The sequence below is a fragment of the Erithacus rubecula genome (genome assembly GCF_903797595.1).
Source record: "Erithacus rubecula genome assembly, chromosome: 4".
Taxonomy (NCBI): domain Eukaryota; kingdom Metazoa; phylum Chordata; class Aves; order Passeriformes; family Muscicapidae; genus Erithacus; species Erithacus rubecula.
The window spans coordinates 16,922,027-16,936,555 of record NC_136686.1 but is presented as its reverse complement, the minus strand read 5'-3'; the positions used below and the strand labels follow the sequence as shown (position 1 = coordinate 16,936,555).

General features: G+C 51.3%; 1 protein-coding gene and 1 long non-coding RNA gene across 2 annotated transcripts in view; one reads left to right on the top strand and one right to left on the bottom strand.

Annotated features, from left to right (window-relative positions):
* The window catches only part of LOC306801331, a 91,257-nt gene extending 83,604 nt beyond the window's left edge, over positions 1-7,653 (top strand). The window contains exon 3 of the long non-coding RNA XR_013774061.1: positions 7,455-7,653. This is a non-coding gene — a long non-coding RNA (uncharacterized lncRNA). The remainder of the gene's footprint in view (positions 1-7,454) is intronic.
* Positions 7,654-8,054: 401 nt separating this feature from the next.
* Positions 8,055-8,837, bottom strand: ASCL1 (achaete-scute family bHLH transcription factor 1). The gene has a single exon (XM_079304463.1). The coding sequence runs from the start codon at positions 8,720-8,722 to the stop codon at positions 8,066-8,068; it is 657 nt and encodes a 218-aa protein (XP_079160589.1). The 5' UTR covers positions 8,723-8,837; the 3' UTR covers positions 8,055-8,065.
* Positions 8,838-14,529: the final 5,692 nt, after the last annotated feature.

The following is a 14,529-nucleotide window of genomic DNA, read 5'->3' as shown; positions in this document are numbered from 1 at the left end:
ACAAAAGCAAAGATCTCCAGTACAGGGACACTAAAGCATGTCCTTAAATGTGACTGCCATTTAGGAGGCAGGCTGGCTTCCTGCCCTGCTCAGGGAAACCTCCACCACCCTCTTGCAGGCCCTTGGCAAGCAGGATGGGGAACCTCTCTGTGCTGTTGCCCAGGCTGTGTTTGTCCTGGATGGGAGGCAGGACTTTGCTTTCCCTCACTGTCAGTCAGGTGCCTTTCAGGAGCACTGTGTTCACATCCACAAGTGCACACATGAATTACTGTTTACTCAATAACAAATCAAACAAATTCCCTCCTATTCAGAGCAAACCACAATGATAAAAAGGAGCTGATTTCCACTATTATGGGCACCGATTGATGTCTTCCCTTCTCTTGACTGTCTGTTTCACATACAGGTGCCTTTTTTGTTTTCTTTTTTTCTTTTTCATTTGAAAATGTCATCACCACCCAATTAGCAATGCGTTGTTACCTGAAAGTAAGAACAAACCTATCTTAGGCCATATGGCAGGGTTTTAATCTCCACTGTCACAGTATAATCATGTCGAAATGGCTTCCCTTTTCAGACAAAACTGCATTTCACACTTTACCAATATGGGGCTTTTCCTTTCCTCTTCCAAAATAATATAGCCCTGACAGTCCAGAAAGTGTAAATTGAAATGGCTCCAGGCTGTGGCCAGCAGCAGAAGGGGAAGAGTGAGCAGAGAGTGGTGTGACTGCTGGGGAGAGAGGAGACTCCATCCCAAAACTGGAACCTGTGCTCTTTCTGTGATCTGCTTGCATGAAATCAAACCAAATGAGTTTGGGCTCCATTTAGGAAGACAATTCCCCTCCCCTATAGCAAAGGCCTGGGTTATGTCACTGGGGCTGGTCACAAGGGGTCTTTGTGAAGTTTACCTTTCCTTCCCCAGTGCTATTTGGAGTATATAGAAGCCGAAACCAAGAAAGCTACGTGTTTGTGCAAAGCAGGAATGACCAGCAGAAAACTTTGCAACTGACTGCTGTAGTAGTTTACAGGGTCTAAAAGAATACATGGTTTGTTGGGTAAAATTTTCAAAGGAATTTTACTCCTAAGCAACTTACAGATGCTTACTCTGATGCTTTAGGATACATAACTGTCCTTTTCTGGGTGTTAGGTAGAGACCAAAAACTGGATTGGATCCTGTTTGCAGTGGGACAAAAGGAAACATGGGTTATCTGTCCCCCAGAAAAATAAGGCAGACTATTAGTATGCCCAGGGTCTTCCCATAGCACCTCTCACAAAGCAGAGTCTGGATGGGAGACCCCCTCTCTCTTGCCAATTTTTTTCATGTTCTCCCAATGATCCATATCCCCAGGCATCTATGAGGAACTACTTATGGTCTCTGTTTAGCACTTGTGGATCTCAGGCTAAAATGGATTAAGTCAGAACAAAGTCATAGCTAGCAATTTATCTGCATAGCTTCAGTCCATGATCAACACCCTTTGTTTCCCATGCCTGCATTTTTATCCATCTTACCCCTCTGTAATTAGAATACTAAGTACCAGGTAGCCAGATAGAGGGAGAAAAACTATCTCTTGAAACTTCTCCCCTCTCCTACCAGCTGTTTGTGTTCCTTCAGGACAGAAGTGTCAGAGCCAATGCAAGTCCCAACACTCCATGAGGCTTTTCTTTTGTGTACATCCTTCAAGGGCCATATCTGGCTCCAAAGCCACGTGAGATCCCTGCCTTCTCTGAAGGGGAGCAGCAAGTACCATTTTGCCTGGATGTACTGTGCTGCTCCAGGGTGTGCATGGGACAGAGGGCTGGGGTTCCTGTCCCCAAGGTAAAAGTTTCCTCCCCGCAGGATGTGCAGGGATCTGTAACCATGGGCAGTCTGATGTCTTTCACATGCTGTCTGAACTGTGTGGTGTATCCCTTTACAGATACAGCCCCCAGAACACCTCAAATTGGAGGGTTGGAGGTACTCCTTTCCTTCAGTCACTTTGTATTTTGCTGGAATTTCATTTTTCCAACCCCTGTATGAACACTACAATGCACAGCAGTAATCTCCCCCTCTTTCCTATCCAGCAGAAGGCTGAATACAGAAGCTGCTCAGTGCTGATCCGCTCCTTATCAGTTATTAACATATACATATATTTGCAATGAGACAACAAAGGCAACAAGAGCAAAAGAAAACAAAGAATTTAAGTGATGGTCTGAGGTTTTGCTGACAGTAAGAGATGAACCAGAGCTCTCTTGTTATTTGAATGACTGGTAAAACTGTGCTTTGACCAGGAAAGTCAAAGTCTAGATGTTCACTTACAGAAATCAACATCAGTGCAGGGGAAGCTTTAAATATTTTAGTGTCCTTGCTGAAGGTATTTAACTAGGGAAAGGACTCAAGCATACAGGTACTTGATCTGGCTGGTTAGAACTGTACATTTGAAACAGATTTTCCAAAGAATAAGATAGCTCCGATGCTATACATAAGCACAGCTTCTCTGACATGAGGTCCTTCAATCTAGCTGCAGGTTGGCCACACTGGACATCTGCATGGTTACAGACATGGAAACTTAGAAATGACACTGGAGGGAGAAGAAAGCAGAAAGCAGTGATAGCTTTGCTGGGCTGCTGTTTCACCATGTACCTTGTGTGCTTTGCTGATGCAGGAAAGGGTTGAAGGTGTGAAGGGGTGTTGTGAGTGTGTGTGTGCATGTGTGTGTTTGTGCAATGGTCCTGAGAACAAATATAGTTCTGAAGCGTGAAGCAGAAGGATGAATATCAAGCGAGAACATCCAGCTGCAGGTCCTTTCCTCTTCTTTTTCCAGCTTTTGGATGAACTGCAAAGCTGAAGGGGACTGTTAACGGCCTGGGCCTGTCCATTTGTGTCTCTCACTTTCCTTCTCTGTCCCTAACCCCCCCTCCCTCTCCCTCCTGCAGCTCCAGAGGGTGGAGGTGCGATTCGCTATGCCCGTTTTTTATTTCCAGCACGCTTGACAGGCTGGGCGAGGAAGGCGTTAATGTTTTCTGACAGGCCCCCTCTAATTGTTGGAGCTTTTCTTCTCTGCCTTTTCTGTGAAATTCTGACTTAGGCGAGCAGCATAACAAAATGCTCTGGCATTGAAATGTGCGCTTGCACTACACTGGGCTCGGGGAAACAGCATTATTCATGAAGATTTTCAGCTGTTTTTGTCTTTTAACTAACCTTTGAGTTTGATCAGAGACTAGCCGGGCTCCCTTTCTCAAAAGGCGGTCTTGGCAACCCGACAATGGAGCCAAACTGTTTTCCCTGTTAAAGAGATAACTATGCCGTTGAGTTGGTACATGGGGGAAATTAATCTTCAGGCGCATACAAATGATAGCTTTACCTCAGTCTGCAATCGCCTGCATGGGATTATTAATAGGACAGGGGTAAGGAGCAGGAGAAATTCAGACTGGGGCAGGGAACTTAAAAAAAAAAAAAAAAATTCGCAACCCCAAGCCCATCATCCCTTTTGATTGTATAAAGCCTGCGATTGATTCTTCACCACTTGCCTTTTGCAGCAGGAATTAGCCCCGCATTGTGCGGCCTGACACGCTAAGAGCTCTCTCGCTTGGGAGCTCGAAGTTGCTGCGCGCTGGGACGCGCCGGGAAGAGGGGGTGGGAGCGGGGTGACCGGGGGGGCGCTTCTCCCCTCTCCCCTTTCCAAGAGGCGAGGAGCAGGGAGACGCAGAATCGCCCCACACTTCACGTCAAGCTAATCCCTGAATGCACTGAGTAATACGCGCTGCATTATGGAGCGGCGAGCCGGAGCGTCCCGTGCGCGCCCCCGCCGCCCCCGCCCGGCCGCGCCCGCCTTTCCTTGGGCAGGTGCCCGCTCCCCTCGCGTGCTGCCGGCCCCGGCCGCCGCTGGCCCGGGCGGCGCGGAGCGGAGCAGAGCGGAGCGGGCGGGGAGCGGAGCGGGCGGGCGGGGAGCGGGCAGCAGCTGCGGAGGGCGCACGCCGCCCCCGAGCCCGGCGGGCCCCCGCCGCGCCGCCGCCGCCGGGATAAAGGCTGAGGCACGACACGCGCGGGGACAGCGCTGCCCGCTGCCTGCCCGGCCCCGCCCGCCCCGGCCAGCCCGCACAAAAGGCAGGACCTGCGCCGCGGGGAGGGGCAGGGAAGAAAAAGGGAAGAAGGAGGGGGGACAAACAAACAAATTTAAAAAAGAAGAAGAAAAAAAAAGGAAAGTGGGAGAAAAGGTCTTTAGAACAGGGAAAGAACCCCCGCGCTCCCCAAAAGCCAGTGCTAGCGGGGCTGGGTGCGGGTCGGCGCCTCTCGCTGAGGGAAAGGTGAGAGCAGGGCTGGGGTGCCCACAGCCCTTCCCGGGGACAGGGCCTGGGGGCTTCCCCCTTCGTTCTTACCTGTGCGGGAGCCGTGGAGGCGCGGAGGCTCCGCGGGGCCGGCGCTGCTCCCGCGTGCGGAAAAAAGTTTGTGCATAGGATGGAATCACGGGGGGAGCCGTGGGGAGGGGGCGGCGGCGGAGCAGGGATGGGGAGCGAGGGTACACCCCGGGGCGCGGGGACCCGAGGCCGGGCGTGGGGGTCCCCACGCCACGGGCCTCGCTGTGCTGCCCGCTGCCCGAGGGTCTGGGCTCGGGGGAGGGCACACGCTCTGCGAGAGGCATTTGTTAGCGGGACACTTTTGTGCATTACGATAAATAAACACACAGGTAGATAAATTAATAAATCCGTGGCTAAGCAACCTTCATCTGCACGCATATCCCCCTCTCCGCTCCTCTTCCCCCCACCCCCACCAATTCCTGAGTAGTTCTAAAACTTATACTGCGCCCAAAGAAGTCCCTGATTTATGGAGTTTACTAATGCTAACTGAATACTGTCTGTCAGGCAGCGCTGAAAGGCTCTCCGCGCTAATACAAGAAAAGGCTTTGTGTTGCTAAGCGATTAGAGCAGATGTAATGAGATTTACCCCAATCCTGCTTTGCCCTTTCCCTATCTTCAGTAAAATTGTGTGTGTGTGTTTTCTTTCTTTCTTTCTTTCTTTCTGGAGGGGGCTGAGGGGAAAAGGGAGGGAGGAGGTGGTGAATTTCTGAGCCTGTCTTATACATTGTAGCGAACAACAGCGTAACTTTGCCTTTAGTTTAATGAGTCTGGATATTTACTATTCAGAAGTGAGCAAAAAAGAACACCTGTCTACACAAGGAAGAGAAATTTCGCCTTTGTAACAGAATGAAACATTATCCTAATGTTATATTCATAGCTATAAATTACTCGCTACACTTTCTTTGCATACCTTATCTGTACACTTGCAAAAGTGGGTAAATAAAGAGGGAGATGCTGTAAAGGGAGAGCGGATGGCGGCATATAACGGTTATTATTTTCATAACTAAACATTAGTTCCACGAGCGGCTAAAACAATGAGTGTTTGTGCTAAAGTAATGAGGGATTTCGTGACCCCACCGTGTCCCGTCCCGTCCTCCCCCTCCTCTTCCCTCCGCCCTCCCCCCCGCGATTAAATCACGTATTGATCATTTCAGGGCGTGGGGGGAGGAGGCGAAGGGGCAAACGTGTGTATACTTTTACAGCAATGCAGGAAGGACTGTGCATTGACATACACACGTATAAACGTCCATGTGCGCATATGCGTCCGTGCACATATATATGTATGTATATATATATACACACAGATATATATACACAGATATTTATATAGAGTTGCATGCACACTCACAGAGGGAAAATTCCGGGCTCCTCCACTCCTCCACCAAAGCTTTCCCCTCTCGTTTTTTAAAAATAGCGCATCCCTCGCAACTCGACGGCACTTTTGTAGCGGAGCGGGCTAGCCTTTTTTTATAGCTCCATACTCTCTCCAATTTTGTTGGGTTTTGGGGCCTTTTTTTTTTTTTTTTTTTTTTTTTTTTTTTTGTAAGATGCATTTTGAGCTTTGCTTTCCGCTTGGCTTGGTGCACGCAAACTGAATTTGCAAGTGATGCAGGAGCCAGGCGAAAAGAAGGCGAATTCTGGTCACGTCCTTGCTAACTGACAACAAGCAGGCTAGCCAAAAAAAAAAAAAAAAAAAAAAAAAAAAAGAAAGCGGGGAATGGGGGGAAGAGTCCAATTTCTTTTTGAGTCTTGGTAATTGGGTACTTTTACAGGCAGATCACGCTATTTGGGCAGAATAGCAAGTTTGGAAAGACCAATATCTCTACGATGCCACCGATTTCTACTGCTTTATTTATTTATTTAGTTGTATCTCCCTATTCCTCTCTCTTCCCGTCTTCGCCGGGAAGGTTTTATTTACGCAGCCGCTGTCTAGCAGAGGCTGCACAGCGCCCCGTGTTTTGGGTGGCGGCGGCTGTGCCATCCCCCGAGTTTTTCTGCCCCGTTGGGTCAGAGCCGCGGAGGAGGACAGGGTCACACCGCCGAAACGCGGGATGGAGCGCCCTCTTTTTATAAGACTTGGGGTTTGGGGGGAATTCTGTAATGTGCAGTGATTTCAGGAAGGACAATGCAATCATTAATCATCCCCTCGCCTTTTGATTTGGATACATATTTGCAACACAGAAGGGCAAGAAAACAATGGTGATAGCGCTAGATCTTTGCATATTTATATAGATAAAGATATATATGTTACATCCATCAGATACGAACACTTCATATGCAACTTAGCTCTGGTATAACATCGATTAGCATTCTGTCCTTACATTCATCGTTGTCAATGGCAGAAAGAAAAAAAATTGCATGCAGTAGGCAGTTGATAATTTTAATTTTAAAAAAGTTTTATTACGAAACTAGTTTGTATAAAATAGGGTTATACAAGACTTTTGTAAGTTTGTAATAAAACAGTAAGAAAAGGCAGTGGTGGTGGGGTTGTTTGTTTGTCAGTTTTTTCTTTTCCCTTTTTTTTTTTTTTTTTTTCCAAAACAGCATATGAAAACAAATGGCTACCGTTTTGCATTTGGACAATAGCTGCATAAACTTTGTTCACTTTGAACATTGTTTAATGACATTATTAATACATTAACAAAGTTTCTATAAAGTAAGACACATTGGTGCTAAAGTACATCTGGAGGAAATCCAAGTCCTTTACAAAACCACATACAAAAATGGCAGTTGTAAGGTAACGTTGACTACGAGTCTAAACATGAAGAGGTAATAAGCATTACATATTTTAAAAAGTATCAAGATATACATATTTAAACCATTTGTACAAAACCTCTATAAATCTCTCTCTCTCTTATGTACAAAAATAGCTTAATATATCCCCAACGGGGTTAGGATAGATACAAATAGATTTTCTTATCATAAAAAAAATCACGGAAAAAAAAAAAAAAGAAAAAAAAAGATTGGAAGCATTCTATGATGGAAACGAGAGGAAAAGCTTGGATCGAGGGGAGTGAGAGGCACGGGGAGATGCGGGGTAGATGGGGCTCCAGGGACTTCTTTGAGTACAGCATAGCTTAACTTCAGCATCTCCACAGACATCGGGAAACTAACTTTGTCCACAGGTGATGAACGCCAGTCTCTGAAGGGCCGCGGCGGCGGCGAGGTGCGGAGACGGGCCGCCTTTCTGCTGAGGAGGAGGCAGAGGAAGAAGAGCTCCTCCGCCGGCCGAGGAGCGCAGCGCCTTCCCCGGGGCTCCCCCGCCGGACCCGCTCCGCCGGGGCGCGGTCCGCGCAGTGCAAAGGCCGGCCGGTCTCCGGAGCCGCCCCGACCGCCCCCACGGCGCGCAGCGCTGTGCCCGCCCGCCGAGAGACGTGCCCGCACCGCCCTCCGACGGCAGGGGAGCTGGAAACGCAACAGGTTCTTTTTCCGCGTGGATTTTTGTCTCTCTGTGTGTGATCTGTTTTTGTGTGGTGATTTTATTTTTTTGGCTTTTGTTTGTTGATTTTTTTCCCTTTTGCAACTGTCCTGTAACAATAAAAGAGAGAGGAGATCAGAGCCGCGCCGGGACCAGTGCAGCGCCGGGGCGCAGAGCCGCTCGTAAGTACCGCGGGGAGCCCCGGCTGCGCTCCCTCCCCCGGGCTGCGGCCCCGCCGCCCCGCGTCCGTCTCCCGCTCTCCGCCCGGCCTCCCCGGCCCTCCGCGGGCACCAACCCACCTGGTAGGGCGGCCGGCCTTCAGAACCAGCTTGTGAAGTCGAGAAGCTCCTGCTCCTCGGGGCTGAGCGGGTCGTAGGAGCCCTCGTCGGAGGAGTAGGAGGAGACGGGGGAGCCCGCCATGGAGTTCATGTCGTGGGAGTAGCTGGGCGAGATGGTGGGCGAGAGGACGCCTGCCTGGAAGGCGGCGCTGACGGCGTCATGCTCGTCGAGCAGCTGCTGCAGGGCGCGGATGTACTCGACGGCGGAGCGGAGCGTCTCCACCTTGCTCATCTTCTTGTTGGCAGCGCCGTTGGGGACGTGCTCCCGCAGCGTGGCGAAGCCCAGGTTCACCAGCTTCACCCGGTTGCGCTCCCGCTCGTTGCGCCGCGCCACGGCCGCCGGCTGCTGCTGCGGCAGGCTGTACCCGAACCCGCTGAAGTTGAGCCTCCTCTTGCAGCGCATCAACTCCGGCGAGGCGGAGCGCTGCCGCTTGGCCGCCCGCGGCGCCGAGGGCTTGCCGCCCGGGGAGGGCTGCCCGCCCGCCGGGCTGAGCTGCGGCGGCGGCGCCCCCGGGGGCGGCCCCGGAGGGGCGGCGGCGGCAGCGGCGGCCACCGCCGCGGCGAAGAAGCACGCCGGCTGCAGGAAGGGCGGCTGCCCGGCGGCGCTGGACATCCTGGCGGGGCTGCCGCTGGCCATGGACGAGGGGGCGTCCTGCGAGGCGGGGGCGCCCGAGTGACGGCCGGTCCCCGTCCCCTCACCACCACCACAAAAAAAAAAAAAAAAAAAAAAAAAAAAAAAAGGAAAAAAATCCAAAAAAATCAAAAAGAGAAAAGGGAAAAAAAATACTTGCGATGTTCAATTAAAAAAAAAATTAGAAAAAGAGCTGGGCGACAGACAGCAGGGGAAAGGGAGAGCGGCGACCGACGGAGCGGACGGCGGAGCCGGCGGGCGGCTCTGCCCGCCCCCCTCCCTCTGCCCTCCGTGCGGCGGCCGCGGGGAGGCTCGTGGCGCTCGCGTGTGCGCAGGCTGCTTTGCAAAGCCCCTTTTGCAAAAAAGTGGCTGAGGATTGTGTCTCTTATAAGGGGCGGACGGGGCTCGCCCCCCCCTCTTCTCCTACACACACGCACACACACACACACACACACACACACACACAGACACACAGACAGACAAACCTCCCCCGCCGCCCCCCGCGCTCACACACACGCACACCCTGCACCTTGCGCCTTCCACGCTCCCCGGCTTTGCCGGCCGCGACGCGGGGAGCGCCGCCGCCTTTTCAGCGCGGGACGCACACTCACACGCACACACGCAGAGACACACGGACGGACGGACGGACGGACGGACGGACGGACAGACACACGCGAGCCCCCGCGCCCCCCGCCGCACACGCGCTGGCGGGCGCGCGGCCCCGCCTCCCCCCGCCCCCCCGCCCCGCGCGCCGCCCCCGCCGCTCGCGGGTTTGTTGTCGCAAGTGCGTGCGCCCGGCGCGTGCCGCGCTCCCGGCCCTGAGCAAACACCCGCGCCGGGGCGCCGCGCGGGCCGGGGGCGGGGCGGGGCCGCGCGCGTGGGCGCCGCGGGGGGGGCGCGGGCGGGAAAGCCTGAGGGAGAGAGGGAGGGAGGGAGGGAGGGAGGGAGGGAGGGAGGGAAAGGGGGGAGCGCTGCTCGCCGAGGGGTGTCCGGGACGGGGAGCGGACCCGGCTGAGGCGGGGCATCCCCCGTGCTGGGGGGCCCGGTGCCGGGGCCACCTCAGCGGCACCTGCCGGGGTTTGGAGGGCAGGGAGGGCCGCGGTGTAGGCTCGGAGGCGTCCCGCGGCCTGGGCCGGCGGAGCGGTGCGCGCCCGCGGGAGAAGCGCCCTTGCCGCCGCGGGACGCGGCGCGGTCGGGAAAACTTGGTGTGCGGCACCTCGGCTCCTCCTTGTCCCTGGAGAGCACCGGGCCGCCTGGTATCGCTCGCCGAGCGCTGCCGGGCTGAGCTCCGTGAGTGTCCGAGCCCCACCGCCGGTGGCTGTCTCTCCCCGCCGCTGCCTGCGGCCGGAGCCGCGTGTGCCCGGCCCCGCGGACGGTCTGATGGCTCTATTAGCCAGCGACAACCGCGGGCGAGCCGGGTGCGTGAGAGGAGGAGGGCGGCTGGGAGCAGAGCAGGGTAGAGACTTCTTGGGAGAAGTCACCTCGAATTACCCCTGTGGAATGCTGAGCACCACGGGGTGAGCCTGTCGGGACAGAGGGAACAAAACACTCCTGGGCACGTCCCACGCGGACGGTCCAGCACGGGGAGGGAAGAGGTTTGCCTCATAAAGTTCAGGGTGTGTTGGGCAGAGCTGGCAGGTGTGGAGTGAGCGCACCCTTCACTGCCAGATCCCGTTTCCCAGGTCTCACAGTCTGCTTGCTAGGCCGGGGAAGTCACTGAGCCCCTGCTCCTCGCGTGGCACCCTGCAAAGTGATCACCAGCTTTCCGAGCAGGCGGTGGCATTGGCCTGTAGCTGGGGACTCAGGATGGACCTGGCCTATGCAGGGGAATTTATCACTGCTCCCAGGTGAAGTCTCACTTGTGATTCAGGACCAAATGAGGAAAAGCAGCACTGAGGTACTGAGAGCTTGAGGCTGATGTGCCTTGGGGGTCACACTGACCTTTGGGGTTGCAGGGGTGTAGGCAGCCTGGGAGGCATGGCCAGGCTCTGCACTGAAGAATGCTGGTCTTGGCATTCTCTCCCTGCCTTCCTGCCTTTCACATATCCATGTATTTCTGAAATCTCTAACATGTTTTCTGCCTTCTACTCTTGTCTCATTTCCACTTTTCTCTGCATCTTTCCACTGTGTGAACTCAGACGTGTGCACTCTCTAACCCGTTGAGAAGTTGAGCCGTGGTATGACAACCTTGCCACGGTGATGTTATGGCTCTAGGAAGTCCCTGGCAGGTGGCTTTAATCCCTGGGACTCACACCAGCTCCAAAGTATGGAAGGAGTGGACCTGCCCTGTCCATGTTAAGGACTGGAAATTACTGCAAAAGTAAGCCCTGTGCTGTTGTTGACCTCAATTACAGCAGCCTGGAGCTGTAGAAATCACTTCTTCTCATCTGCCACTGGATCTCTGACCCCGGCTGTGTGTGTGAGCTTAAAAAGTGCTAACCAGAAACATAGCACAGGAGAACTTCAATGTGTACCTGCTAACTAGTATTTCTATAATTTTTTAACATGACAGCTTTTAACGCACGTGTGATGAAAAATGTGAAGTAGTTCTGTGTGGTCATATTTATTTTGTGGCCTCTTCACTGATCATTGGCCAGTGTCTGACTTCTAGCTCATGTGGGAAATTTTTAAACTTATTTTATCTACTCTTGGGCAGAATAGCCAGACCATAGCAGAATAAAACGTTTGCTTGTATTTCCTCTTTGGGGAACTCTCCTTCCTCTGTTCCAGGTCTTCTGGATGGTTTGATCAACGTCCCTTGTTGGATGTTAGAACAGACTGCTCTGGAAGCAGTTATTGCATCACCAACTCTGCATTGTGACTTTGGGAAGCCCTAACAGAAATATCAAAGTAATTGCAGCCCTGTAAACTATATATATATATAATTTAAACATGCTAGTTCTTCTGGAGCAGCCAACTTCCAGAACTGGTGTAGAAGCACCATATAGGGATGTTCCTGCCCTTTGTCCTGGAGGCAGCAGAGTGAGTCTGAAGTTTTTGGCTCCCTTCTTCTCCAGTCTCAGAGGGCTCTTAAAAAGGCACAACCTGAGAGTCCCAGAGGTCACCAAGTGTGACTCATGTAATTGTGCCTCAGTGGCCCTGTACCCATTTGGCTACCCTGGGTCGTGGTGTGTTTGTGTGGGGGATGGATAAGGGGGGCAAAGCCTTTTCCTCTCTTGCCTCTTTCCTCCCTCTGCCACAGGTAATGAACCCATCTGTCATATCTGAGGTAATTCCAATCTCACCAGCTCCTCTGTGTGCTCACTGTCCAGAGTAAGGGCTCTGGGGTTCTGCTCACTGGGCAGACCAGATTCCTAGATAATAAATATTGTTCCAAGATCCCCCCGCCTCTACCCACTCCTATGCACAATCCTGCACCTGCGCCTTAAAATTCTTAATTCTAATATAATGATAAATAGCCCTTGCCCTTTTCATTTGGCACTTTCCTTTAGTTTATATATTTATTTATTTATTTAAATCTTGAACTTTATTTTCTAGTGACTTTTTTGTGTGCCTAAATTGCAGCCACACTCATGAGGTCTTTTGAAGTCCTTCCCTTTAAAAAAAAAAACAAAAAAAACAAACAAAAAAACCCCCCAAAAAACTCTAGTATGCTTTTTTTTGTTGTTTTTTGTTGTTTTTTTTTTTTTGTTGTTTTTGTTTTTCTTGCCACTTCTTTTCTTTTTTAAAGGCCATTTACGTTATGATTAAATGCTGTCTTGGAAAAGCAGAACGAAAGTCGTTAATCTATATAGATCTTCAAAGAATCGATACATTCGGGACTTCTGTAGGATTTGTTACACTCCATTTTGTTACAGTAGGCAGCTCGTCTGGATTTGGGCACATGTGTTTCTCTCCCTCCCCTCGCCCTCCCCCTCGCCTTTCCAGCTTCCCCCCCAAGAGTGAAAATAAAGTAAAAGGTCTTTCATGGTAAACAAAACCAGCTTATTCTCCACATAGAACACATGAATAGCTGGAAAAAAAAACTTACAATAAATGGTGCATTTTTTTCTCTGCTGGGTATAGCATTCAAGATCAGTCCAGTATTCAAGAAGCAGTCCATTTTTTGCTCAGCAAGAGAGTTTAGAAAAGAAGCGTGGGGTCTATTCAAGGATCTTTTCCCCCTTCACAATTGCTGGGCTTTATGAAACCTATCTTCCATGCCTTGTCAGAGTATTTCTGGGGACCAATTAGTGCTTTGTTGCAAGGCTTCTTTGCTGAATCTTTGAGCAGCAAGAAAAAGCTCTCTTGAGTCTCCCCTTATTTTGACTATTTCAGTCATTACTCAGTGTAATAATTAATATGACAACTGGACGCTGAAGTTTGTATAGAAACACCTCGGCTGCAGGAGAGAGCGTGCAGTGGGTGGTAACAAGCTACAGATCAGACTGAGAAGCCACACACACAAGGAAGGGGGGAAAAAAGAGAGGGAGAGAGAATAATGAATGAAAAGAAAGAGAGAAAGAATAAAGATAAATAAATAGTTGGTGCAGCCTGAAGAAACATAATACAGCCTTAGAAGGGAAAAAAAAAAAGGCACTTAGAATGGAGTGTGTGTGGGGGGGTCAATCCGTGAGAGGTAAACTTATTTTGAAACAGTTTCTATGTGAATATAATTTTCAAAATTTGCTGCTTTTAGAAGTCAGGAAAATTAATTTCTCCTGGAAAAGCAAGACGTTCCTTTGAGTCAGTAATGTTTAAGGACCGTGCTTTTGCACTTTTGCATACTTGGTAGAGTTTAATGCCTCTTCCTAAGCGTTCCTTTATGGATATAAGAACTTAACCATGAAACCTTATTCTTGAGTAATTGCTGCCCATCCTGCCCAGGGTGGAGAAGACTGGTTATTGGGGTAGTAAGTTCGAGTTTTCTTGGTGTTGTATCGTCTACAAGAGGAATAAAGCCTGTGCTCCAGTGAAGAATTAAAAATGACGTTTGACCAGGGACGCTGCAGAATTCTCCTCGAAAGGCGTCTCGGGATGAGCCCTCATCCCTTCGCAGACATTTCTTGGGCTGCCAATTAGGGCATAATAAATAATTAGAGGCTTTAAGCATATTAGATACAGCTCATGCTAATGAGCTACATCAGGTCTTGTGCTAACCTGAAGTGACAGTTTGCATATAGGGCTGCAAAAAAAAAAAACCCGAAACAAAAACCCCAAACCAAAACAACAAAAAAAAACAAAACCAAAAACCAAAACCAAAACAAAAAAAACAAAACAAAAAAACAAAACAAAAAAACCCCAACCAACCAAAAAAAAAAAAAAAAAAAAAAAAAAAAAAAAACCCGAAAAAAACAAAAAACAAAAAAACAAACCAAGACAGGAAAAAAAAAACCCAAACCCAAAAACCTCAAACCAAAGCAGCCGAAGCGGCTTTCCCCGCTCGGCCGCGTCCCGCCCGCCCTCCGCGGCTCCCGCCGGGCGCTGCCCGCGCTGCTCCGCTCCCTCCGCGCCCGCGGAGCGGAGCCCTTGGCTGCCGGCTCTGCCGGTGGCCCCATTGTGCGGCCACGGGTTGTGCATCCGTCACAGCCCCGGGGGATAAATCACACCGGGCTGGCCTCCCGCATACCCCCAGCGCCACTTTTTGGAGAGCTGAAATTTTTGGGTGGGGGGTGGTTTGCTCCCGGCTCCTCCGAAGCGGTGATCGCCTGGCAGGAGGGATAGGAGAGGGTTTGGGTGATGCCTGCGCAGGCTGGGAAGCGGATCCGCCGGTATTCCCGAGGAGGGAAGGCAGCGGGGACAGCCGGGGTCCCCGCGCCAGCCAGCTGTCTCTGCCATGAGGACACAGTGCCACCTCCCGGCCAGCCGCGCCC

Excerpts from the sequence above, each read along its gene's own strand:
- ASCL1 (XM_079304463.1), bottom strand. The coding sequence starts at position 8,722 with ATGGCCAGCGGCAGCCCCGCCAGGATGTCCAGCGCCGCCGGGCAGCCG.